At 62.2% G+C, this 25,676-nt stretch overlaps 1 protein-coding gene across 1 annotated transcript in view; it reads left to right on the top strand.

Moving 5' to 3' along the window:
• The window catches only part of GCN1 (GCN1 activator of EIF2AK4), a 51,782-nt gene that overhangs the window by 17,121 nt on the left and 8,985 nt on the right, over positions 1-25,676 (top strand). The window contains exons 17-46 of the mRNA XM_061562226.1: positions 725-800; positions 1,929-2,088; positions 2,622-2,820; positions 3,248-3,372; positions 3,729-3,907; positions 4,804-4,903; positions 5,837-5,968; positions 6,589-6,787; positions 7,110-7,241; positions 8,782-9,002; positions 9,911-9,991; positions 10,231-10,374; positions 10,675-10,805; positions 12,040-12,229; positions 13,783-14,019; positions 14,564-14,758; positions 15,314-15,560; positions 15,842-15,963; positions 16,852-16,966; positions 18,084-18,263; positions 18,692-18,912; positions 19,450-19,518; positions 20,307-20,445; positions 21,207-21,403; positions 22,194-22,336; positions 22,630-22,747; positions 23,247-23,462; positions 23,780-23,944; positions 24,123-24,284; positions 24,942-25,034. Of these exons, the coding sequence (XP_061418210.1) occupies positions 725-800; positions 1,929-2,088; positions 2,622-2,820; positions 3,248-3,372; positions 3,729-3,907; positions 4,804-4,903; positions 5,837-5,968; positions 6,589-6,787; positions 7,110-7,241; positions 8,782-9,002; positions 9,911-9,991; positions 10,231-10,374; positions 10,675-10,805; positions 12,040-12,229; positions 13,783-14,019; positions 14,564-14,758; positions 15,314-15,560; positions 15,842-15,963; positions 16,852-16,966; positions 18,084-18,263; positions 18,692-18,912; positions 19,450-19,518; positions 20,307-20,445; positions 21,207-21,403; positions 22,194-22,336; positions 22,630-22,747; positions 23,247-23,462; positions 23,780-23,944; positions 24,123-24,284; positions 24,942-25,034 (4,688 nt within the window). The remainder of the gene's footprint in view (positions 1-724; positions 801-1,928; positions 2,089-2,621; positions 2,821-3,247; positions 3,373-3,728; positions 3,908-4,803; positions 4,904-5,836; positions 5,969-6,588; positions 6,788-7,109; positions 7,242-8,781; positions 9,003-9,910; positions 9,992-10,230; positions 10,375-10,674; positions 10,806-12,039; positions 12,230-13,782; positions 14,020-14,563; positions 14,759-15,313; positions 15,561-15,841; positions 15,964-16,851; positions 16,967-18,083; positions 18,264-18,691; positions 18,913-19,449; positions 19,519-20,306; positions 20,446-21,206; positions 21,404-22,193; positions 22,337-22,629; positions 22,748-23,246; positions 23,463-23,779; positions 23,945-24,122; positions 24,285-24,941; positions 25,035-25,676) is intronic.

Here is a 25,676-nt window from a genome sequence, read left to right as displayed (position 1 = left end):
TCCAGGCGGGGCGAGTTACAACTAAACACAAAAAACGATAGGAAGATCAAAATAGAGAAAATGTAAGCAAGCGTGGAGGCAGTGAGGGTTAGGGGGTCACGTGACCTGTGTCCAGTGTGGAGGCAGTGAGGGTAGTGGGTCACGTGACCTGTGTCCAGCGTTCTGGAGGCGGTGAGGGTTGGCGGATCACCGCACGAATGTTTTTAAACTCCCTTCCCGTGGGTGGGCGTCAATGTGGTGCCTGTACCTGGGCCCGCCAGGAGGGTGCGGCACAGCAAAGTGCCGACTAATCTCCATCTGTTCATTCCGTGTGGGATAGAGCGTTGCCCCCTCTCTCATTCGTGAGTTTTCTCAGGGTGCTCTGGTTTCCGCCCACGGTATAAACGCTCCATTAATGGGCTTGGTATGCCATTTGTCTCGCGTCAGATGTCGCGTGTTACGTGTGTTGTGAAGGTCGCACCGTGTGCATTGCCTAATGTGCTGTGTATTGTCTCTCGTGTCACGTGTGACTCATGTGTGTGTGTCACGTGCGTGTTGCGTGTGTTTTGAAGGTCACACCGTGTGCATCGCGTAACGTGCTGCGTATTGTGTCAGGTGTCACATGCGTGTTGCGTGTCAGCTGCGAGTCTCGTGCGAGTCGCGTGTCACATGCGTGTTGTGTTGCGTGTCTCGTGCGAGTCGTGTGTCACGTGGGCTCCGTGTTGTGTCCTCTGCCCCCGCGCAGCGCTCTGCACGGTGCTGCAGCTCTCCGAGCGACTGCTGCTCGACCACCCGCAGACGGTGACGGCCGAGAAGGCTCGGTGAGAACCCAGCGCCAACATCGCCATCATCGCCATCATCAACGTCATAGCCACCACTGGCGCCACCATCGCCGCCCTCGCACATCATCACGGTCGTCATCATCGGCAGCATTATATAACCACCAACACGGAAGGCGCCACCATCACCAACATCGTATCCATCGCTGGCTACCATCACTGCCAGTCGTACACATCGTGACCACTGCCGTCACTACCATCATCCCACACCTCCAATTCGCGCGGTTGGCTACGTATGGTGTAAAAGAAGTTCAACATGCATATACCACCTCCTACATCATAACCACCACCACCATCGCCAGCACCGTGTACGTCATCGAAACCAGCAACACCAGAACAACTTAATTCTCGTCATCATCATCAGCACCAGCACCACCACGTGGGGAAGGGGATGAGGCAGGGTGCTGTGGCTCAGTGTCTTCTTCCTGGTCTGCCTGTGTCCGTCTGCCTGTGTCTTTGTTTCCCTGTCTGTGTGTCTGTCTGTGTGTGCCATTTCTCTCTGTATGTCTCCATGTCACTGTCTGTGAGTCTTGTGTTTGAGATACGTGTAGATGTTTCCATATCTACATGTATCTCACCCAGGTACATATGTTCTGAGCCAACCCGAATGCATAAACATCAGGGCTGGGGAGACCGAGGCGGCCGGGCACAGTGCTGGAAACACCACCCACTCATAGGTGCGCCTTGTCGGCTTAGTAGGTGATCGCTAATGGCACTTTGCCCAACAGCCTGAGTAGGCTATACAGGGGATCTTTGTATTCTGTGTGTTGTGTGTGCGTCAGGCCATATACGGCGAGCGGTGGCGCAATGGTTAGCACGCCGCGCTACGAACCCGGCAGCCCAAGTTCAATTTCCGCTCATGGCCAACATCGATGACGAATATCTGACCCGGTCCCGGACTTCCCAGAGGTCGTCGCGACCTCAAACGAGTACCCGGTGCGGTGCGTCAACATCAGAACTGGGGAAACAAAGGCGGCCGGGCGTGGTGCTGCACCCCCACCACCCCCCACGTGCGCCGTACCGGCCTTCACAGGACGCCGCTTGCTGACGGCACTTGCCCCCACAGTCTGTTAAGGCTACACGGCGGGGACCTTTGTCTGTGTGCGTCAGGCCGTACGTGCGCGCCGTGCTCGTGGGCCTGCTGCACCGCGCCTGCGCCGTGCGGCGTCGCGCGCTGCAGACGACGAGGAAGCTGCTGTCATCGGCGGGCGGCATGGGCCTGGCGCACGGCCTTCTGGGAGAGCTCAAGCTCGTCCTCGCTGGGCACAAGGTGAGACGGTGCGGGCGGCGGCGATGGCGGCGGCCGTGACGTTGTGGTGGTGGTGGTGATGGTGGATTCATTGGCAGTGATGGTGGCTGTGATGGTGGTGGCGGTTCAGACATTGTGAGCGATGGTGTCGGTCGTGCCGGTGATAACAATGACCCGGTGTGTAAACTACCACCTTGCCCCGGCCAATCCTGAGTGAGAACGTTCGTTTATTTCCGTCGCAGCCTTCGAGACAGCGCCGCCTTCGTTAACCGCCACGGTGGCTAGGAGATGTTAACTACGTTGCCTGGCATGCAGGAGGTCGTGGGTTCGATCCCAACCCTGAGGCCTCTATATTAGCAAACTGCATTTAGAATCAACTTGTGTTATTTGGCTGATATAATTTGTCCACACAATCAGCCACTTTTTTGAGCCATCATTTGGGGCCAGGTCCCTTCTGAAAAAGAGCTCTACAGCTCGGTGGGCTTTACCTGGCAAAATAGAATAGTTTAGTAGTTTGCTAGTTTAACCCCCTACCGCCCCCCCACCCCCCCAAGGTGGTGGCGCCCGAGCTGCTGGTGAACGAGGCAGGGGAGCCCACGGACTTGGGCCGCTCGTACGCGGCGCCGCGCCTCCTCGCCGGCGCCCTGTGGGCCGTCACGGCCACGGCGCCGCCACCGCACGGCGCAGCGGCAGCGGCGGAGACGGAGGCGCTGGCCCAGGACGCGCTCCTGCCGGCGCACCACCCGTCCGTGGGTGAGCCCCCCGGGGCGGATTGGGGGGGGGGGGCTCTTGACCCCACGACCCCTTGGTCATGAGTGAGTGATGGGGCACGATCTTACGACCCTTGCGCTGGGAGTGTGTTCACTTGGGAGTGAGGAGCGGCCATGTGATGGTGAGTCCACCACGCTGTGAGTGCGAAGGTTGATTACCGGCCATGGCTAACAGCGGTGGTCGAACCGATCCTTGACTTTCCCTTGGTTGATCCGGCCTTCCCATTGCTGATGTATAAAGATCACAACTAGGAAGACAAAGGCGGCCGGGCGTGGTGTTGGCCACCCACCCCCTCGTGGGCCGTTCCGGCCTTCATAGGTGCTGCTCGCTAACAGCACTTGCCCCGACAGTCTGGTGAGGCTACACGGGGGATCTTTGTCTTTGTTGAACGTGTGTGTGGCACCGGCAGTGTCGGTGAGGCCCGGCCTGTGGCTGGCGCTGCTTGCGCGCTGGGGCCTGAACGCGCCGCGGCTGGTGGCCAAACTCGGCCCCAAGCTCCTGCCGGGCCTACTGGCCACGCCTGACGCCAGCCCGGTGAGACGGACCATACCGCTCACTCGCCACCACTTGCCTGCACTCGCCACCACTTGCCTGCACTCGCCACCGGCCGCCACACTCTCCGCCGCTCGCCGCCGCTCGCCTCCACTCACCATCACTCACCATCACTCACCATCACTCACTTATTCACCACCACTCACCACCACCTTACTCCACTTATCACTCACCTTTACTCACCAACACGCATCGTTACTCGCCGACGCTCAACAACACTCACCTAGAGCTCATCGTCACCGACCACCACTCACCTGCACTCATCACCACTCGCTGCTGCTGCTGCTTCAGCTGTTGATTGTGTTGTTTTTGTTGCTTATCGTGTTGCGCGGCGCCAGGCGGCGCTGCAGGCGGTGGTGACGTTGGTGGGGGTCGCCCCCCGTCCCATGCTGCCCCCCGTGGTGGGGCACGTGCGGGCGGCGCTCTCCGAGCCGGCGCTGCTGCAGGTGACGCGCGACGACGCGGCCGTGATGCGGACCCCGCCCGGAACACTGTGGGACCGCTCGGTCATCGACAGGTGAGCCTCGCCGGGAGCGTGCCAGAGGTCTGGACGCGGTCCCCAATACCGGTGAGCTCTTACGACAGGCGAGGAGGCTGCGTTGGCCGGGTCGTGTCTCCCGCATGCCCGGACTCCGCTTGCTGCCCAAGCAGCTTCTGTTTGACCGAATAGAGGGGGATAAATGAGCACGGCGTGGGCTGGAGGAGAGACGGACTGATGTGGTACAGGAGGATGTGGAGCTGAGCGGGCTTGCCGATGACCGGGCACCAGCGATGTCAAGGTTGGCCTCTGGTGGAGGTGGCTCATGAAGGATGCAACTGAGCAATGCCAGGCTAGGTGCAATTTGAGGCTACTGGGCAGCTGGAGGCAGTCACCCTCCCAACAACAGCGAGGAGCGGAGGGGCGCGGGGCGGCTAAAACTCCGCAGGCTGTCACAGTGAGGAGCACCGGTGGTGCATCTGTCGATCATCCGAGTCAACTCCTGGCACCTGGGTCTGTTCTTTGACCTACCCGCAGCGACCCCTCAACACTTGGCGTGGCCTCAAAGTGCACCTAGCCTGGTACAAACGCCGTGGTGACGTCTCCGTCATTTAATGGCCAATGGCGGCGGTTGTTATTGTATTGTGCCTGTGTGCGCACCCACGTGTGGGAGCGGTGGCGCAGCAGTTAGCTACAAACCGGGCGATTGGCGCTCAAGCGAAGGACCTCGTACGCGGTGTGTAAACATCAGCACCGGGGGAGACATTGGCGGTCCGGGTGTCGTGTTGGCCACCCACCCCTCGTTAGGTTTTGCTGTGCCGTAGACGCCGCTCGTGAACGGCGCTGACACCAACAATCTGGTGAAGGCGACACGGGGGGGGGGGGGGGGGGGGGGGATCTTTTATCAGCGTGCGCCGCGTTCCGTCTCCATGCAGCAGCAAGAAGGAGGCGTCGGGGAAGCGCTCGGGGAACATGAAGAGGGAGAACAAGGCCTACTCGTACCAGGAGCAGATCCTGGAGCTCGAGATCAAGGAGGTAACGTTGTCCTCGTCATCATCGTTGTCGTCGTCATCGTCGTCGTCATCGTCGTCGTCATCGTTGTCGTCATCGTTGTCGCTGCCACCTCCCGCTGCCGGGCCCAGGCTTGTGGACAGCAGCGGCGGTGGCGTGCGATACTGGAGAAATCCGATGAGCTATGAAGCTCTTTTTCTCAGACGTCGAGGAGAAGGTGGTACAGCAGAACTGTGGACCGTTCACCTGCTCCGTCCGTATGGGAGCGAGTGTTTCCTCCTCGCACGCGTGGGCTTTCCCCGGATGCTCGGGTTTCCTCAATTGGCCGATACAACTTTCATATGTAGAGGACCGCAGAGCTTGGGCGCTGGCCCACCGCGTGGCTGCCTTCCTTGCTTGTCCGTGGTTTATCCTCGCACCTCACGGGTCATTCTGTAAACTAAACTATTACCAGGTAAGGCCCGTTGCTACGTAAGCTCTTTTTCGGAAGCGACACAAATGATAGCCCAACAAAGTGGGTATTAATAGCAGCAGCCAAACACTCTAAACATGTGATGTTGATAATGTGTAGAGAAAAACCAGAGGACCCGGAGAAAAATCCACGCGACCATGGGGAAAGAGAGACGCCACAATCCTGTATACCAGGCGAGGGAGTAAGCATCTCGCCACCGTGTTGCCCATTCTGTCTCTACGAGAGCCAGCGAATGCTGTGCGGCACGGTGCAAGTTGAAATTATTATTATTATTATGCATATTTTATACCCCGGGGGAAAGCCTCGCTTCCTGTCAGAGAAGGTCCCGGCAGGTTTTGGCAACGATTGCTTTGTGCAACCCCAGTTGAGTAATTTTGTATAGAGATGGAGGAGGGAGGGGGGTGGCGGGGGAGGCCCGTCCCCCCGCACAGGTGGCCCCCCCCATGACCCCCTCCACCCCCCCCCCGCCACGGCGCCGCGTGCAGGAGCTGAAGAAGAAGAAGAAAGGCGGAGGAGGCGGCGGCAAGGACGCCGCCCCGCAGCTCACGGCCAAGCAGCAGGAGATGGTGGAGGAGCAGCTGAAGAAGGAGGCGGAGACGCGTGCACGCCTGCAGCAGGTCAGGCTCCGGGGGGGCAGCAGGTCGGGCTCCGGGGGGGCAGCAGGTCGGGCTCCAGGGGGGCAGCGGGGGGGGGGGGTCGCTGTGGGCCGGGCTCGATCTCCCGAGAGCCGGAGGGTGCATGATGTCCCCATTGCCGTGCCCGAGTTGTCTCCGCGTCGACCCCTCACCCCCTCACCCCCACGGTGATTGTGGAGGAGTTATCGCAATTGGGGAATCCATTCAACGATCGGTTCCTCATTCCTTTTCAAGCCGCCTGTGTTACGGCTCGCACGGGGACGCATGCGCGTGTCCCTGTGCGTGCGTGTAAGTGCGCGTGTCCCTGTGCGTGCGTGTAAGTGCGCGTGTCACTGTGTGTCCGTGTAAGTGCGCGTGTCCCTGTGCGTGCGTGTAAGTGCGCGTGTCCCTGTGTGTCCGTGTAAGTGCGCGTGTCCCTGTGCGTGCGTGTAAGTGCGCGTGTCCCTGCGTGTCCGTGCGTGTGCGAACCGGGCGTGGTGCTGGCCCCTCGCCCCCCTCGTGCGCCGTGCCGGCCTCCACGGATGCTATTCACTAACGGCACTCGGCCCAACGGTTTGTTCAGGCTGCACGGGGGATCTTTGTCTTTGTGTGACTCGGCACAGATGGACAAGCGTCTGGCGTCGGCGCTGGCGCTGCTGGGGGCGATGGTGCGGGCGCGGTCTCCGAGGCTCGCGTGCCACGCGGCGCCGCTCGTCGCTGTGCTCACTCCGCTGCTGGCCTCCCCGCTCGCGGCGCCGCGAGCCCTCGACACGCTGCTCTCCCTGCCGCAGCTGCTCATGCCGCCCGAGCACGCCCAGCTCGGTGCGTGCTTGAGTGCGTGTGTGTATGTGTGTATGTGTATGTTTGGTCGTGTGTGCGTGCGTACATGTGTGTGCGTGCACGCACGTGTGCGTGCGTACATGTGTGTGCGTGCGTACATGTGTGTGCGTGCACGCACGTGTGCATGCACTCGTGTGTTCGTGTGCGTATGTATGCACGCGTGCGCGTGTCTGCGTGCATGCATGCACGCACGTGTGTGTTTATTCGTGTGTGCATGCGTGTATGTGTGTGTGTGCTCGCTAACAGCACTTGCCCCAAAAGTTTGTTAAGTCTAAACGACGGGGCTCTTTGTCTGTGTGTGCAGGCGAGGTGCTGGGCTACGTGACGATGCGGCTGCTCGTCCCCGAGTGCGAGGTGCCCGCCGCCTGGTGCCAGGAGCCGCTGAGCGACGCCGCTGAGAGGGTCGTGGCGGCGCTCTACGCGCTGACCGTGTCCGGTGGGAGCGCTCACCCAACCACGCACTCGCTCAGCCGCTCATCTACCCTCTCGCTCACCCACCCACGCACTCGCTCAGCCGCTTATCCACCCTCTTGCTCACCCACTAACGTACCCAATCGCTCATCCGTTCATCCACCCTCTCGCTCACCCACCCACGCACTCGCTCATCCGCTCATCCACCCTCTCGCTCACTCACTAACATACTCAATCGCTCATCCGTTCATCCACCCTCTCGCTCACCCACTAACATACTCAATCGCTCATCCGCTCATCCACTCGCTTGCTCACAACTAACTCTTCTATGCAGCCACTCGTTCACCTGCTCCCATATTCAACCACTTGCCCACTCACTCTCTCCCTCGCTCGTCCTATCATTGTCTAATCATCGGGCGTTGTCGTGCCCTCTCTTGGGGTCTCGTTGTGGTGTGTCGTGTACTCGCTCATCGTGTCTGACCTCATATCCCATCATTGCATCTCTTTGCATCTCGTTACGTGTTTTTTATTCTTTTCGCGACTCATCGCCGCATCCCATCGTGTTGTCTCGTCTCATCGTTGCATTCCACCAACACGCCGTCCCATCTCACCGTCCCATCTCACCATCCCGTCTCACCGTCCCGTCTCACCATCCCGTCTCACCGTCCCGTCTCACCGTCCCGTCTCACCATCTCACCATCCCGTCTCACCGTCCCGTCTCACCGTCCCGTCTCACCGTCCCGTCTCACCGTCCCGTCTCACCATCTCACCGTCCCGTCTCACCGTCCCGTCTCACCGTCCCGTCTCACCATCCCGTCTCACCGTCCCGTCTCACCGTCCCGTCTCACCATCCCACCGTCCCGTCTCACCGTCGCGTCTCACCATCTCAGCGTCCCGTCTCACCATCCCGTCTCACCGTCCCGTCTCACCGTCCCGTCTCACCATCTCACCGTCCCGTCTCACCGTCGCGTCTCACCATCTCACCGTCCCGTCTCACCGTCCCGTCTCACCGTCCCGTCTCACCGTCCCGTCTCACCGTCCCGTCTCAGCATCTCACCATCTCACGGTTCCATCTCACCGTCCCGTCTCACCGTCTCACCGTCCCATCTCACCATCTCACCGTCCCGTCTCACCGTCGCGTCTCACCATCTCACATCCCGTCTCACACCATCTCACCGTCCCGTCTCACCGTCCCGTCCTCACTCCGTCTACCGTCCGTTTCTCACGGTCCCGTCTCACCGTCTCACCGTCCCGTCTCACCATCTCACCGTCCCGTCTCACCGTCCCGTCTCACCATCTCACCATCTCACCATCTCACCATCTCACCGTCTCACCGTCCCGTCTCACCATCTCACCGTCCCGTCTCACCATCTCACCGTTCCGTCTCACCGTCCCGTCTCACCATCTCACCGTCCCGTCTCACCATCTCACCATCTCACCGTCCCGTCTCACCATCTCACCGTTCCGTCTCACCGTCCCGTCTCACCATCTCACCGTCCCGTCTCACCATCTCACCATCTCACCGTCTCACCGTCGCGTCCCGTTATCGTGCCGTCCTGTCGCAGGCCCCGGGCCGCTCCCTGCGCCGGCCTTCGCGCTGGCGTTCCCGCTGCTGCGCACGCTGCTGCTGCCGGCGCCGGCGTGCGACGTGTCGGAGGAGACGCGCGTCGCCGCGCTGCTCGTCATGGCCGCGCACGCGCAGCTGCGCTCGCGCCAGCAGCAGCGCCAGCAGCAGGACGAGGAGGAGGACGAGGAGAAGGGAGAGGAGGAGGAGGAAATAGACGAGGTGACGGCAAGTGCTGGCGGGGCATTGTAAGACGACCGGCGGCGATAGAAGAGGTGGTTGAGAGGCCAAGAGGGTTGAGCCGGCACCGCGTGCGGGGCGCCACTGGCTAGGAGATGTTAACTCCCTCGCCTGGTGTGCAGGAGGTCCTGGGTTCCATCACGACCCTGAGGCCTACTGCTGCTGCTGTATTATCGGAGTCTGCGTGTTCTCCTTGTAGTCGTGTTGATGTTTCTCTGTGTGCTCCGGTTTTTCCCTTTCCACGTTGAGAATCGGCGTCACGCGTTTCCAGTATTTGGCTGCCACTTGATTGGGCTGTCATCTGTGGCCACGTTGCTTCTGGAAAAGAGCCACATCGCTCCGTGGGCTTGACTTGGATACAAATAAGTGTTTTTATTTACCACGGGTTCTTAGCCGGGTTTTGGCCACTCCTGATTGAACCGAGTTCTCAAGTGTGGCAAGTCAAGCCCAGTCATTGACGAATGCAATAAATATGAATATTAATAATTCACCTCTATCCAGCTCACAGAGGCTTTGGTCTAACACTTCATGAGCACGGCTTGCTTGGTCAGTGTTGGCAAAGAGAGGCCTCTTGGAGGGACTGTGCTCATTTTGCTGGCACAGGGGAGTGCACTACTTGCTGGCGGAATTCCATTTCAGAAATGTCTTCGTCCGATAAATAATAAAATAAAGACATCCATGAGCACTTCAGCGGCTAGCACAGACTGAGCAAACTAAATTGCAACCGTGCGCAAAATAGTGAGCAGCCGTTTCACAATGGGGGGGAACCCTAATGAACCCCGAAACGCCTCCACCGCAACGCTGCGCTGTGACGCTCTGCAATGTGACGCTCTGCGCTGTGATGCTCTGCGCCGTGACGCTCTGCGATGTGACGCTCTGCGCTGTTTCAGAACGGACCGGAGCTGCTTCCCAGGAAGGACATGATGCTGCTGCTGACCTCGCTGGTTGCCACGGCGTCGCCACGGCTACAGGTGACGAACGGTCGCCCGGGGTTACGGCAACGCTGCCGCTGGGAAAACCCGGCACGGGGAAGGTGGCGGAGCCCATGGGGAGATCTGCGGTATCACCGCGCTACGAGGGTCGAACGGCCCCCCCAGTTCGCTCGCGATCCTGCGCTTGTAATCGGTGGAACGTGTTCTCTCTCGGGAGTCATCGATTCCTCCGTGTCGCCGCTCCTCGTTGATGGTTGATCTGCGTGTTGCCGCCGCAGGTGACGGCCGCGTCGGCGCTGACGGCGCTGTGCACCAGTGCGAGCGGGAACCCTGGCTGCGCTTGCGCCGAGCAGGCCGAGGTGGAGGTGCTGCTCGCGGCGCTGCTGTCCCCGTGCACGGCGCTGCGCGACGCCGCGCTGCGGGTGAGCCGGGCGCGGAGACTCGCAGACACGGAGACGCAGAGACTCGTAGATGCGGAGATGCAGAGACTCGCAGACGCGGAAGCGTAGAGATGCAGACACGCAGGGACGCAGAGAAATGCAAACATGCATAGCCACAGGCACACAGACACAGAGACACAGAGACACAGACGCAGAGACATAAAGACAACGGAGAGATCCTGCGTGTCCCTGCTGCGAGCGCCATGTGTATGTACGTGGAACTTCTTTCGCACCGTACGTGGCCAACCGTGCTGACGGAGGCGTTGGCTGTGCTGCCGGCAGGGTCTGCTGGAGCTGGAGCTGGTGCTGCCCACGCCCGACGGGGGCGAGGGCGAGGCGGGCGTGCACGTGCTGCGCCGCGTCTGGCTCGCGCGCTTCGACCCCGAGGAGGAGAACGGCAAACTCGCCCACGGGTGGGTGCCGCCCGGCGGGGCCACGTCGGGCCCACGGGGCGAGTGGCGGAACGAGCGGCCTGTGGACCGCCAAGCGATGAGGCGGGCAGACGAATAATAACACGGCAATGACCCTCCATGAAGCAGGGGGATGTCGGTGCCTCTGTCTGTTTCACTGTACCTCTCCCTCCCATCTGTGTTCGTCTCTCACTCCCTCTCTCTCTCTCTCCCTGCCCCTCTCCCCCTGCCCCTCTCTCCCTGCCCCCCTCTCCCTGCCCCCCTCTCCCTGCCCCTCTCTCCCTGCCCCCCTCTCCCTGCCCCTCTCTCCCTGCCCCTCTCTCCCTGCCCCTCTCTCCCTGCCCCCCTCTCCCTGCCCCCCTCCCTGCCCCTCTCCCCCCTGCCCCTCTCTCCCTGCCCCCCTCTCCCTGCCCCCCCTCCCTGCCCCCCTCTCCCTGCCCCCCTCTCCCTGCCCCTCTCCCTCCCCCCTCTCTCCCTGCCCCTCTCCCCCTGCCCTCTCTCCCTGCCCCCCTCTCCCTGCCCCTCTCCCCCTGCCCTCTCTCCTGCCCCCCTCTCCCTGCCCCTCTCCCCTGCCCTCTCTCCCTGCCCCCCTCTCCCTGCCCCCCTCCCCCCCTCCCCCCTCCCCTGCCCCTCTCCCCCTGCCCCTCTCTCCCTGCCCCTCTCCCTGCCCCTGTCTCCCTGCCCCCGTCTCTCACTGCCCCTCTCCCTGCCCCTCTCTCCCTGCCCCTCTCCCCCTGCCCCTCCTCCCTGCTCCACTCTCCCTGCTCCACTCTCCCTGCTCCACTCTCCCTGCTCCACTCTCCCTGCTCCACTCTCCCTGCTCCACTCTCCCTGCTCCACTCTCCCTGCTCCACTCTCCCTGCTCCACTCTCCCTGCCCCACTCTCCCTGCCCCTCTCCCCCTGCCCCTCTCTCCCTGCCCCCCTCTCCCTGCCCCACTCTCCCTGCTCCCCTCTCCCTGCCCCACTCTCCCTGCTCCACTCTCCCTGCTCCACTCTCCCTGCTCCACTCTCCCTGCTCCACTCTCCCTGCCCCCCTCTCCCTGCCCCTCTCCCCCTGCCCCTCTCCCCCTGCCCCTCTCCCCCTGCCCCTCTCTCCCTGCCCCTCTCTCCCTGCCCCTGTCTCCCTGCCCCCGTCTCTCACTGCCCCTCTCCCTGCCCCTCTCTCCCTGCCCCCCTCTACTCCTCTCCCTTCCCCTCCCCCTCTCTCTGCGCCGTGTCTCTGCGCCTGCCGTGCAGGCTGTGGGAGGCGCTGGGCCTGGAGCTGCAGCCGGCGCTCTGCTCGCTGCTGCTGCGCGACGTCCTGTCGCACGTGGAGGCGGTGCGCGTCGCCGGCGCCGCCGCCCTGGCCGCCGCCCTCGAGCCGTACCCCGAGCTGGCGCCGGACGTGCTCGGCCAGCTCCGCACGCTCTACCAGGAGAAGCTCTACGTGAGCAGCGGCGCCGCGGCCTCTACCCGCACTCCGGCGCTCGCCCCCCCCCCTCCCTCGCTCCCTCCCTCGCTCCGTCCCTCGCTCCGTCCCTCCCTCCCCCTCGCTCCGGTCCCACGCTCCGTCCCTCGCTGCCTCCCTCCCTCCAGATGAAAGAGGTGGGGGCTTTGAGTGCCCCGTAGAGGTCGGTGTGGGCTGAACGCTGCCGGTGCTGGTGACGTGCAGCAGCAGCAGCAGCAGCGGCAGCAGTGGGGGTCTTGATGATCGTCGTGTTCCGGACGGCGGCTGCTGTGGAGAAACAGTGACCACGGTCCTGGTCCTTGGTGTAGAGTTGCACCCCGAGCCATAATGCAGGGTGACAGGAGCTGTAGTGCAGGGTGACAGGAGCTGTAGCGCAAGGTGACAGGAGCTGTAGTACAGGGTGACAGGAGCTGTGGTGCAGGGTGACAGGAGCTGTAGTGCTGGGTGACAGGAGCTGTAGTGCTGGGTGACAGGAGCTGTGGTGCAGGGGGTGACAGGAGCTGTGGTGCAGGGTGACAGGAGCTGTGGTGCAGGGTGACAGGAGCTGTAGTGCTGGGTGACAGGAGCTGTGGTGCAGGGGGTGACAGGAGCTGTGGTGCAGGGTGACAGGAGCTGTGGTGCAGGGTGACAGGAGCTGTAGTGCTGGGTGACAGGAGCTGTGGTGCAGGGGGTGACAGGAGCTGTGGTGCAGGGTGACAGGAGCTGTGGTGCAGGGGGTGACAGGAGCTGTGGTGCAGGGTGACAGGAGCTGTAGTGCAGGGTGACAGGAGCTGTGGTGCAGGGTGACAGGGGCTGTGGTGCAGGGTGACAGGGGCTGTGGTGCAGGGTGACAGGAGCTGTGGTGCAGGGTGACAGGAGCTGTGGTGCAGGGTGACAGGAGCTGTAGTGCAGGGTGACAGGGGCTGTGGTGCAGGGTGACAGGGGCTGTGGTGCAGGGTGACAGGAGCTGTGGTGCAGGGTGACAGGGGCTGTGGTGCAGGGTGACAGGAGCTGTGGTGCAGGGTGACAGGAGCTGTGGTGCAGGGTGACAGGAGCTGTAGTGCAGGGTGACAGGGGCTGTGGTGCAGGGTGACAGGAGCTGTGGTGCAGGGTGACAGGAGCTGTGGTGCAGGGTGACAGGGGCTGTGGTGCAGGGTGACAGGAGCTGTGGTGCAGGGTGACAGGAGCTGTGGTGCAGGGTGACAGGAGCTGTGGTGCAGGGTGACAGGGCTGTGGTGCAGGGTGACAGGAGCTGTGGTGCAGGGTGACAGGGGCTGTGGTGCAGGGAGAGAGGAGCGATTCAGGGGACGGCCGAGAGTAGAGGCGGCGGTGGTGGCGCAGGCAGCAGGGGATGTTGTTGTTGACCTGCTGCTGCTACTGCTGCTGCTGGTGGTGGTGGTGGGAAGCCAGTGGGGGAGGGAGGTGAGGGAGCTGAGGGGGACTCAAGCCGGCGGGCTTCAGGTACGGCACGACCGCAGCGGGAGTGACAGGCGGCGCAAGTGGAACGTGACGCCCTCACCGACTCGCGCCCTCCCCCGTCCCCTCCCCGGCAGCGAGCGCCGCCCGTGCTGGACGGGCTGGGCCGCGTGGTGACCGAGTCCCCGCCCGACAAATGGGAGGCGCGCTGCGGCGTGGCGCTGGCGCTGGCGGCCGTGGCCGGCTCGCTGGGCGGCGAGCGCGTCACGCCGCTCTTCCGCTTCTTCGTGCCCGAGGCGCTGGGCGACCGGCACGCCGAGGTGCGGCGCCGCATGCTGGACGCAGCGCTCGCCGCGCTCAACCACCATGGCAAGGTGCGGGCGTGTGCGTGTGCTTGTCCGTGCGCGTGTGTCCGTGCGGGCATGTGCTTGTCCGTGCGTGTGTGTCCGTGTGGGCGTGTGCGTGTGCTTGTCCGTGCGTGTGTGTCCGTGCGTGCGTGTGTGTCCGTGCGTGTGTGTCCTTGCGTGCGTGTGTGTGTGCGCGTGTTTGTCAGAGGTGCTATACGGTGAGTGAGTGAGAGGGTGAGCACATGGAAGATAGGGTGGGTTTATGAGTGGGTGGGTGGGTGGGGTGGTGGGTGGGTGGGTGGGTGAGTGGGTGGGTGGGTGGGTGGGTGAGTGGGGTGGGTGAGTGGGTGGGTGGGTGGGTGGGTGGGTGAGTGGGTGGGTGGGTGAGTGGGTGGGGTGGTGAGTGGGTGGGTGGGTGGGTGGGTGAGGTGGGTGGGTGGGTGAGTGGGTGGGTGGGTGGGTGGGTGAGTGGGTGGGTGGGTGGGTGGGTGAGTGGGTGGGTGGGGTGGGTGGGTGGGTGGGTGGGTGGGTGGGTAGGCTACATGGGGGATCTGTGTGCATGCGTGAGCAGGAGTGCGTGAACGAGCTCCTGCCGCTGCTGGAGGATTCGCTGCGCGACTCTCCGGACGACGCGAGCTACGACGCAGTGCGGCAGGGCGTCGTTATCCTCATGGGGTCGCTCGCCAAGCATCTGGACCGCAGCGACCCCAAGGTCAAGCCCATCGTGGCCAAGCTGGTCGCAGCGCTCTCCACGCCTTCGCAGCAGGTGACCTGCAACCACACTCACTCACACACAGGCGCCTTGACATACACAAATGTCGCCGACTCTTCCACTGATCCACCCACTCGCACACCCACTCGCACAGCCACTCGCACACCCACTCGCACACCCACTCGCACACCCACTCGCACACCCACTCGCACACCCACTCGCACACCCACTCGCACACCCACTCGCACAGCCACTCGCACAGCCACTCGCACAGCCACTCGCACAGCCACTCGCACAGCCACTCGCACAGCCACTCGCACAGCCACTCGCACAGCCACTCGCACAGCCACTCGCACAGCCACTCGCACAGCCACTCAAACATCGCACACCGACGCACACACCTCCACAAACAACTAGCTACACGCAGACCCACGTACTCGCACAACAACAAACAAAGATAGAGATCCCCATATAGCCTTAAATTGACTTTTGGGCAAGTGAGCACCACTCACACACCCACTCGATCAACCACGCCCTGTGCCCCCCTCGCTGACTCTGCGTGCCGTGCCCCCCTCTCGCCCTCCCCTCTCTCGCCCCCCCCCCCCACAGGTGCAGGAGTCGGTGGCGAACTGCCTGGCGCCGCTGGTGCCGGCGATGCGCGAGGACGCGCCGGCGATGGCGCGCCACCTCATGGCGCTGCTGCTGGAGGCGGAGAGCTACGGGGAGCGGCGGGGCGCGGCCCACGGCCTGGCGGGCCTCGTGCGCGGCCTTGGCATCCTGGCGCTCAAGCAGCTGGACGTCATGTCCACCCTCACCGACGCCATCCAGGACAAGAAGCACTACCGCCGCCGCGAGGGTGAGAAGCCGGAGCCCGTGGGCGGCTGGGTGTGTGGTGGTGTGGTGCAGTGAGTGGGTTGGTGGGTGGCAGAGTGGGTGAGTTACGTGGCGATTCGGTAGTGTGGATGGGTTTGTGAGTGAGAGCATGGGTGAGTTGGTGGGGTGTGGGTGAGTGGTTGATGAACCCGATGTGAGAGTGAACAGGTGTGTGGGTTTGGGTGAGTGTTGAGGTGCGTGTACCCTGCCCTTCACCCTGCCCTTCACCCTGCCCTCTCCTGTGCCCTACCCCGCGTGGCACAGGCGCGCTCTTCGGCTTTGAGATGCTGTGCAGCATGCTGGGCCGGCTGTTTGAGCCGTACGTGGTGCACGCCCTGCCGCACCTGCTGCTGTGCCTGGGCGACGGGAACCAGTACGTGCGGGAGGTGAGTGCACGCGCGGCTTGTCCACAGCTCTCGCCCGCAGGCGCCTGCTGGCAGCTACGTGTGGGGGGGGGGTCTTTGTCTGTGTGTGTGTGACTCTGTGTCTGTGTGTGACTCTGTGTCTGTGTGTGACTCTGTGCATGTGTGACACTTCACGTGGCCTCAACTTGCACATGGCCTGGCACAAGCGTCGCGGTGATGTAGTGTTGGGGTTCGCGCTCTGCGCTATGAACCCGGCGACCCGAGTCCGATTCCCGCTCACGGCCAACACTGGTGACGATTATCTCCCCTAGGTCAACTCGGTCTCAAATGAACACCTGGGCGTGGTGTGTAAACGTCGCCACTGGGGAGCCCCCCCCCCCCACCTCGTGTGCCGTGAAGGCTGGACGGGGCGGGGGATCTTTGTAGTGCCGCTCGTCTGTGCGGGACGCCACTAACACAACCACGGCCCTCCCCCCGCGTGCTCCCCCCCCCCCCACGTGCCCCCTCCCCCCGCGTGCTCCCCCCCCCCACGTGCCCCCTTCCCCCGCGTGCTCCCCCCCCCCACGTGCCCCCTCCCCCCGCGTGCTCCCCCCCCCCCCCCACGTGCCCCCTTCCCCGCGTGCTCCCCCCCCCCACGTGCCCCCTCCCCCGCGTGCTCCCCCCCCCCACGTGCCCCCTCCCCCCGCGTGCTCCCCCCCCCCACGTGCCCCTCCCCCCGCGTGCTCCCCCCCCCCACGTGCCCCCTCCCCCCGCGTGCTCCCCCCCCCCCACGTGCCCCCTTCCCCCGCGTGCTCCCCCCCCCCACGTGCCCCCTCCCCCCGCGTGCTCCCCCCCCCCCACGTGCCCCCTCCCCCCTCGTGCTCCCCCCCCCCCCCCCCACGTGCCCCCTCCTCCTGCGCGCCACCCCAGGCGGCCGAGGAGACGGCGAAGGCCGTGATGCGGAACCTGAGCACGCACGGCGTGAAGCTCGTGCTGCCCTCGCTGCTCGCCGCCCTGGAGGAGGACTCGTGGAGAACCAAGACGGGTGGGCTCGCCGCTCGCCGCTCGCGCTCACCGCTCACCGCTCACCGCTCACCGCTCACTCGTCACCACACCTCCACCGCTCATCGTCACGCCTCATTGCTCGCCGCTCGCTCGCCACTCACTCGCTCGCGCTCACCACTCACTCGTCACCACACCTCCACCGCTCATCGTCACGCCTCATTGCTCGCCGCTCGCTCGCCACTCACTCGCTCGCGCTCACCACTCACTCGTCACCACACCTCATCGCTCACTCACCACCACACCTCACTTCTCATTGTCACGCCCCACCATTCGCGATCTAACCCAAAAACCTCTTATGGATGATATTGGTCACGAAAGCCGACGTGTTAAACCCACCGTTCGCTCACCTTTCGCTCACCCCTCGCTCACCACCACCAGCACCACCACCACCCTGTGCGTGTGTGCAAATTTTTGCATGTGCTTGTGATCTCGCGTGTGTGTACAAGCACTTGCGTGGAGAGCGGTGGCTGCAATGGTTAGCTATGAACTCGGCGTTCAATTCCCACTCACGACCAATTACAGTGGGGAATATCTAATTCTGTGCCTGCCCTAGGTCGACTCAGCATTAAATGAGTACCTGGTGTGGTATGTAAACATCGCCACTGGGAAGACAAAGGCAGCCATGCATGGTGCTGGCCATACCACCCCCTCGTGGGCCGTTCCGATTATCATGGTTGAAAGAAGCGTACATACGTTCCCGGCCTTTATAGGTGTTACTCGTGAACAGCACTTGTCCCAACACTTTGTTAAGGCTATATGGGGAATCTTTGTCATTGTTTGCACCTTCTTATACACATGCACGCGCATGTCCACGTGCTCACTTGCAAGCGTGTACTTGTGCGTGCGTGTGTATACCTGTGCATGTATGTCTGTATGTATGTCTGTATGTATATGTGCGCAGGGATGTCCTCTGGCTCCAACATTATTTAACATCTATTTCGACCACGTAGTTCGTGAAGCTTTGAATAGCTGCACCGGAGGAATTTCCATCTGGTACAGATACAATGGGAGGCTGATCGATGCCCGGGTGCACGTCCGTGCGTGCGTATACCCGCGTGTATGTATGTATGCACGTGTGTCTGTGCGTGCGCCCGTAGGCTCGGTGGAACTGCTGGGCTCGATGGCGTACTGCGCTCCCAAGCAGCTGTCGGCGTGCCTGCCCAGCATCGTGCCCAAGCTCACGCAGGTGCTCACCGACTCGCACGTCAAGGTGCAGCAGGCCGGCCAGCAGGCGCTCAAGCTCATCAGCAGCGTCATCCGCAACCCCGAGATCCAGGGTGAGGGGACGTGGTGGGGACACGGGGACGGGGTGGGGACGTGGTGGGACGTGGTGGGGACGTGGTGGGGACATGGTGGGGACGTGGTGGGGACGGGGGGACGGAGACGCGACGGGTCGTGCTGCTGCTGCGAGACGCCTGCTGGACGACGTGTCCATCCGTGGGGTGGTGGTCCCCTGGCCAGATCAGTCGCCCTCACTCTGGAGGGAATTAGTTCTGATCGTTACAATAAAAACAACAACAATGCAATCTATAACGTGCACAAAATGAGTGGTCGTGCCACTCCCTGATTTCCGGTTTCCACCCCCCGTACCTTCCCTGTGTGCCCCCCGACTCCCCTCCTAACCTCCCCCCCCCCCCCCCCCCCACAAACCTGCCCCCCCCCCCACCCCCGTGTCGCGCGACAAACGGCGTTGCCGCTGCGCCAGCCATCACGCCGGTGATCCTGGAGGCGCTGACGGACCCGTCGCGCCAGGTGCACCGCTGCCTGCACACGCTGCTACAGACGCAGTTCGTGCACTTCATCGACGCGCCGTCGCTCGCCCTTATCATGCCCATCGTGCAGCGCGCCTTCCTCGACCGCTCCACCGACACGCGCAAGATGGCGGCGCAGATCATCGGCAACATGTACTCGCTCACCGACCAGAAGGTGTGCCGCCCGCGCCGCACAGCCACGGGGAGAGCGAGAGCCGGCGGGAGGGAGGGGGGGGAAAGGGGGAGGGAGGGGGAGGGAGAGTGAGAGAGAGGGAGTGAGAGAGAGGGACGGGCGCACGCGTATACACCGCCAGGTCTGGCGGACAAGCCGGCGCCTCACTCGAGCGATCAGTGGCATGCAACCATCTTCCTGCTGCTCCCTTCACGCGACCCAATCGGCCCCGTGTCCAGTGGGAAGGGGCGTAGCCTAAAGAGGAAGGCCCGGGGCCTAGTGATTAAACTTATTTGTTGCATTAATAGGAACATAAAACTGAATATGTGCGGCAGGCGGCGGTAGCAGAATAGCTTCAGTGGCACAGACGGCGCGGCAGGATGTCGCATGGTACCCTAACAATTGGGAGAGAATCGTGGTGAGCGGAGAGTTTCAGGCACCTACCCCTGCCGGCGACTCGGATATGGACGTTAGCGCGGAACCCTCGCCTGGTGTTGAACCTGACTCTTGCCCCCCCCACCCCGCCCCGCACGTCTGCAGGACCTGGCACCGTACCTGCCCAGCGTCATCCCGGGCCTCAAGACGTCGCTGCTTGACCCCGTCCCAGAGGTGAGGCCGCACGACTCCCAGTGCCAGGGGGCCCCACAGTTGCTAGGAGATGTTGACTCCCTCGCCTGGTACGCAGGAGTCCCTGGGTTCCATCCCGACCCTGACGCCTGCTGCTGCTGCTGCTTCTGCTGCTGTGTAGTTGGAGTTTGCGTGTTCTTCCAGTGGTCGCGTGGATTTTTCTCCTGGTTTTTTCCTCCACATTTAGAATCAACATCACCACGCGTTTAGAGTATTTGGCTGCTATACATTTCCACGTGATAAGCCACTTCGTTGAGCTATCATCTGTGGCCATGTTGCTTCTGAAAAAGAGCTGCATAGCCTCCGTGGTAAATTAAAAAGTTTCGTTTTTTCGATAAGTGGTGAACTCCAACAAGCCAAAAATTATTTGTAATGCCGCTTTACAAATCATTGTGCCTCTGCCGTTCTTAAAATATGGGTTACACAACGTGCTGTATTCACACGCATTGCGAGTCTCGAAATATCGAGTTTATTTTACCGAATTCAAAGAAAATTACTCTTGTTGCTATTTTGGTTGCTGACCCATGCCCTAAACCCAGAGACCAAAATCAAATGCTCCTGCATCTACCTGTACACTGCGTGCTGTGGGGTACCCGCTGTGTGTGCGTGGTACGTTTGTAAATGCGCACGTGCCGCTGTGTGTGTGTGTGTGTGGTACGTGCTTATATGTGCGTGCGTGCGTACGGGCTGTGTGTGTGTACAGTGTGTATGGCGTGTGTTCACACGGTGCCGGCGTGCGTCCTCGCGTCCCCCCCCCACCCCCCGGCAAGGTGCGTGCGGTGTCGGCCAAGGCGCTGGGCGCAATGGTGAAGGGCATGGGCGAGGAGAGCTTCGAGGACCTCATGCCCTGGCTCATGCAGACGCTCACCTCCGAGCAGAGCTCTGTGGACCGCTCCGGAGCCGCGCAGGGTGAGATGAGCAACTCGGAATTTGCTCGCCACATCGCTCGCTCGCTCATTTGCTCGCTCGCTCATTCGCTCGCTTGTTCAATGAAAGATCATTGGAGTGAATCTTTGTTGGGCTGGAAGTCCAGCACAGCACAAAACCAAAACGATACCAATTACGGGAAACCGATATCGTGATGGTCGTCATGACGTGAAAAAATCATATCGGGGCAGTACATGTGTATGCATGTTGAACTTCTTTCACATCATACATAGCCAAACGTGCTAATTGGAGGTGTAGTCACCGTGTATGATTGTGTGTGTGTGTGTGCGTGTGATCATAGTGTAGCAGAGCGGTAGTGTCGTGGTGAAGCACACTGTGCTTCAAACCTGGTGACCCAAGTTAAATTCCCACTCGACACCAGTGACGAATATCTGAACCGTTCCTGGGCTTCCCTTTGGTCGACACAGCCTCAAATGAGTACCTGGTGTGGTGTTTAAACATCGCCGGGCGTGGTGCCGGCCTTCATAGCTGGCTCTTGCTACAACAGCACTTGCCCCCCAACAGTCTATGTGGGTGGGGGGGGGGTATTTTGACGTGATGCGTGCGTGCCCGAGTGTGCTCACGAGCTCGCACGTGCCGTGCGGTCTATGCATCGTGCGCCCACGTGTGCGTACGTGCGTTTGTGTGTGTGCGCGTGCATCACCGTGCGTGCATCACCGTGCGTGCGTGCATCACCGTGCGTGTGCGTGCATCACCGTGCGTGCATCACCGTGCGTGCACAGGCCTCTCGGAGGTGCTGGTGAGCCTGGGCGTGGAGAAGCTCGACAAGCTGATGCCGGAGATCGTCGCCAATGCTTCCAAGGCCGACCTGGCACCGCACGTGCGCGACGGCTACATCATGATGTTCATATTCCTGCCCGCCACGTTCGGAGAGCGCTTCACCCCCTATGTGGGGCCCATCATCCCGGCCATCCTCAAGGTGAGAGGCACGGGGGAGGCACTCGCACGCGCGCGCTCGTGCACACGCACGCAGACACGCACAAAGACAACAATAGCCGCCGTTCGCCACTAAGTTTCAGGCCAGGTGCACTCCGAAGCCAAGTGAAGTGTTGAAGGCTCGCTGAGAGGAGGTCACGGGACAAACCAAGCCACCACGAGAAGACTGACTGACATGCACACACACACATGCACACACACAAATGCACACACACATGCACACGTGTTCATGGGTGACGGACGGAAGCAGGATGTGGTTTCTAGGGCACAGAGTGTGGTGTGCATCACGTCACGCGCACACGCTCGCAAAGACAAAGATCCCCTGTATAGCCTTTACAGACTGTTGGTGCAAGTGCTGTTAGCGAGTAGCAGCACCTATGAAGGCTGGCATGGCACACGAGGGGGGGTGGCCAGCACCGTGTCCGGCCGCCTTTGTCTCCCCAGTGGCCATGTCTACACATCGCACCAGGTACACATTTAAGGCTGAGTCGACCTAGGGTTACGTTAAGATCATGATTAGTGGGAGTGCTGACTAGTCTGGTTAGTGGTTGTGGTAGTGTCTGATTGGCTCGTGTGGTTATGGGTAGTACTAGTTATTAAGGACCATTGTCTCGTATTCACTCCGTGCATTGCGTCTCTGACTTTTACCGAAATCTAAAAAATGGCGTTTAATATCTCCCTCTCTTCTTTTCACCTTTTCTGCTGTTCCCAACGCCCCCCCCACAACCACCGCCGCTCCCCCCCGTCCCCCCGACCGCCGCTCCCCCGCGCAGGCGCTGGCCGACGAGAATGAGTTTGTGCGCGACACGGCGCTCCGCGCGGGTCAGCGCATCATCTCCACCTACGCGGAGAAGGCCATCACGCTGCTGCTGCCCCAGCTGGAGGACGGCCTCTTCAACGACAGCTGGCGCATCCGGTAGCGCAGCGCCGGCTAAACCGCCACCACGGACACTCGCCCACAGCGCCAGCTAAACCGCTAACACTGACACCGTCGCAGCAATACCAAACTCGTAGGCACCACAGCCCTGGGTCGCACACCGGCGCCGTTCCATTGCCTCGGCCGTAGCCGAGGCACCACCCTCACACCCGCCGCGAGCCGCCGTGAGCCGCCGCTGAGCCCCGCTGAGCCCCGCTGAGCCCCGCTGAGCGCCGTGTGCCGCCGTGAGCGCCGCTGAGCCCCGCTGAGCGCCGTGTGCGTGCCGTGTGCAGGTTCAGCTCCGTGCAGCTGCTGGGCGATCTGCTCTTCCACATCTCGGGCGTCTCGGGGAAGATGACGACCGAGACGGCGTCCGAGGACGACAATTTCGGCACCGTGCAGTCCACCAAGGTGTCCTGCTCCTCCCCACTCCGCCACACTCCCCAACGCTTTTCTTGCTCCCCGCACCTTCCTCCTGCTCCTCATACTCCTCCCCCCTCCCTCCCCGCTCTCTCCTCCTACTACACCCACAGCGCCAGCTAAACCGCTAACACTACACCCACAGCGCCAGCTAAACCGCTAACACTACACTTGGCCGTAGTATTGTGTTGCGTATGTTGAAGTGTGGCTGGGTGTTGTGGGTATGTGCGCGTGTTTGTATGTGTGGGTGTGTTTGAGTGTGTACGTGCGTGTATTTGAGGGTGTGTGTGTGTGGGTGCGTGCGAGTGTGTATTTGGGTGTGTACGTGTGTGCATGTGTGGAGTCAACACCGCTTCCCACGCACAGACACAGCACACACACCACGTTCTTGTCACCCCATCATCCTCCTTTTCCTGCCTCCCACCCGCCTAACCATATTCCATCCCTCCATCACCCCCCCCCCCCACTCTCCCCCCCCCCCCCCGCCCAGGCCATCATCTCGGCGCTGGGCCCCGAGCGCCGGAACCGCGTCCTCTCGGGCCTCTACATGGGCCGCTCGGACGTGGCGCTGGTGGTGCGCCAGGCGGCGCTGCACGTGTGGAAGGTGGTGGTGGCCAACACGCCGCGCACGCTGCGCGAGATCCTCCCCACGCTCTTCGGCCTGCTCCTCGGCTTCCTGGCCTCCACTAACTACGACAAGCGGCAGGTGCGGTGGTCACGCCGCTGCTGCTGCTGCTGGCGGCGGTGGCGGTGTTGGGGGCGGTAGTTGGGGGCAGTAGTTGGGGGCAGTAGTTGGGGGCGGTAGTTTGGGGCAGTAGTTGGGGGTGGTGATAGTTGGGTGGCGGTGGTGGTGGTGGTGGAAGTCGGGGGGTGGCGGTAGTTGGGGGACCGGCAGTGGCGGTAGTCGGGGGTGCCTGTGGCCGGGGGCGGTACGGGACGTATTCGCTGTCCTCCCTGTCGCCGTCATCGCAAACCTCGTGTCGTCGTCGCCGCCGCCGCGGTGTTGCCTGTGCGGGGCCGCAGATTGCGGCGCGCACGCTGGGGGACCTGGTGCGGAAGCTGGGGGAGAAGATCCTCCCCGAGATCATCCCCATCCTGGAGGCCGGCCTGTGCTCGGAGCACAGCGACGAGCGCCAGGGCGTGTGCATCGGCCTCAGCGAGATCATGCGCTCCACGAGCCGCGACGCGGTGACGCACGCACGCAGATACACCGGCACGCGCGCAGACACACGCACGTGGATACACACGCGTGGTTACGCCTTCGCATGTACACGGATACACGTGTGTGTGCATGCGTGTCACTTATTATTTTTGTGCGTATGCCTGCGTGTGTGCGTGCGGTGCGTGCGGTGCGTGCGCTCCACAGGTGCTGCTGTTTGCGGGCAGCCTGGTGCCCACGGTGCGGCGTGCGCTGTGCGACCCGCTGCCCGAGGTGCGCGAGGCGGCAGCGCGAACCTTCGAGCAGCTGCACACCACCGTGGGGCAGACGGCGCTCGACGACATCCTACCCAGCATGCTCCAGCAGCTGGTGCCGCCCCCCCCCTCCACCTCCCCCCCCCACCTCCCCCCCCCCACCTGCCCACAACACCACAAAGCAGCTCGCTGCTGCCACCAGCAGCTACGTGCCACCCCTAACCCCTCCACTACCTTGCCGCCGAAAACCCTCCCTCGCCACCACCACCACCACCAGCCGTGCGTGTGGTGTACGGGCGTGTGCACCGCGTGCGTGTGCATGCGGTGTGCGTGCTTGTGTGCGCGTATGCACGCACGCTTGTAGCGCATGTGGGTTGCGTGTGTGGCAACCACAAAGGCGGCCAGGCGTGCTGCTGGCCACCCGCCCCCTCGTGTGCCGTTCCGGCCTTCACAGGTGCTGCTACTCGCTAACAGCACAGTCTGTTCCGGCCATACGGGGGGGGGTGGGGGGGGATCTTTGTCGTTTTTTTTTATCGTGTGCGCGTACCTGCCTGCGCGTGTGGCGTGTACGTGCGTGTGTGGCGTGTACGTGCATGCGTGGCGTGTACGTGCATGTGTGGTGTGTGCGTGCGTGGCGTGTACGTGCATGTGTGTACGTGCATGTGTGGCGTGTATGTGCATGTCTGTACGTGCATGTGTGGCATGTACGTGCGTGTGTGTACGCGCGTGTGCACCCTTATCGACCCTCTCTCTGCCTCCACCGCGGACCCAGGATGACGAGGCGGTGTCGGAGTTTGCGCTCGATGGCCTCAAGCAGGTGATGGCCGTCAAGAGCCGCGTTGTGCTGCCCTACCTCATCCCCAAGGTGAGCGTTCACAACAACGACGACAATCGCTCGCCGCTAAGGGGCGGTGACGGCCTTAATAGGTGCTCGCTCACAGCACTTGCCCCAAATGTCCGTGTGGATGCACATGGGTGGCGCGTGTGTGTGGAGCGGTAGCGTAGCGGTTTTGCTCGCCGCGCTACAAACCTGGCGATTCCTGCTCATGGCCAACAATAGTGACGATTGTGAACTGGTCTTGGGCCTCCCCTAGGTCAACTTGGCCTCAAATGAGCACCTTGTGCGGAATGTAAAAATCACCACTGGGGAGACAAAGGCGGCTGGGTGTGGTGCTAGCCACAGGTGCTATTCGCTAGCAGGACACGGGCGCCACGGTGGCGGGATGTTAACTGCCTCACCTGGTCTACAGTGGGTTCCGTCCCGACCCTCACGCCTGTATGTTTGGAGTTTGCATGTTTCTCTCCCCGTGGCCGCGTGGATTTTCTCCGGATCCTCCGGTTTTTCCTCCACATTTAGAATCGACATGGATTTAGAGTATTTGGCTGCTATAAATCTCCACATGATGAGCCAGTTCGTTGAGTTATCATTTGTGGCCAGGTCGCTTCTGAAAAAGTCGGCCTTACCCGGTAAAATAAAAAGTTTCGTTTAGTACTTGCCCAGTCTGTT

This window comes from Lethenteron reissneri, chromosome 29 (genome assembly GCF_015708825.2).
Source record: "Lethenteron reissneri isolate LAM-NWPU_2019-01 chromosome 29, ASM1570882v1, whole genome shotgun sequence".
Classification (NCBI taxonomy): Eukaryota; Metazoa; Chordata; class Hyperoartia; order Petromyzontiformes; family Petromyzontidae; genus Lethenteron; species Lethenteron reissneri.
This window is presented reverse-complemented; position numbering and strand designations above follow the sequence as displayed.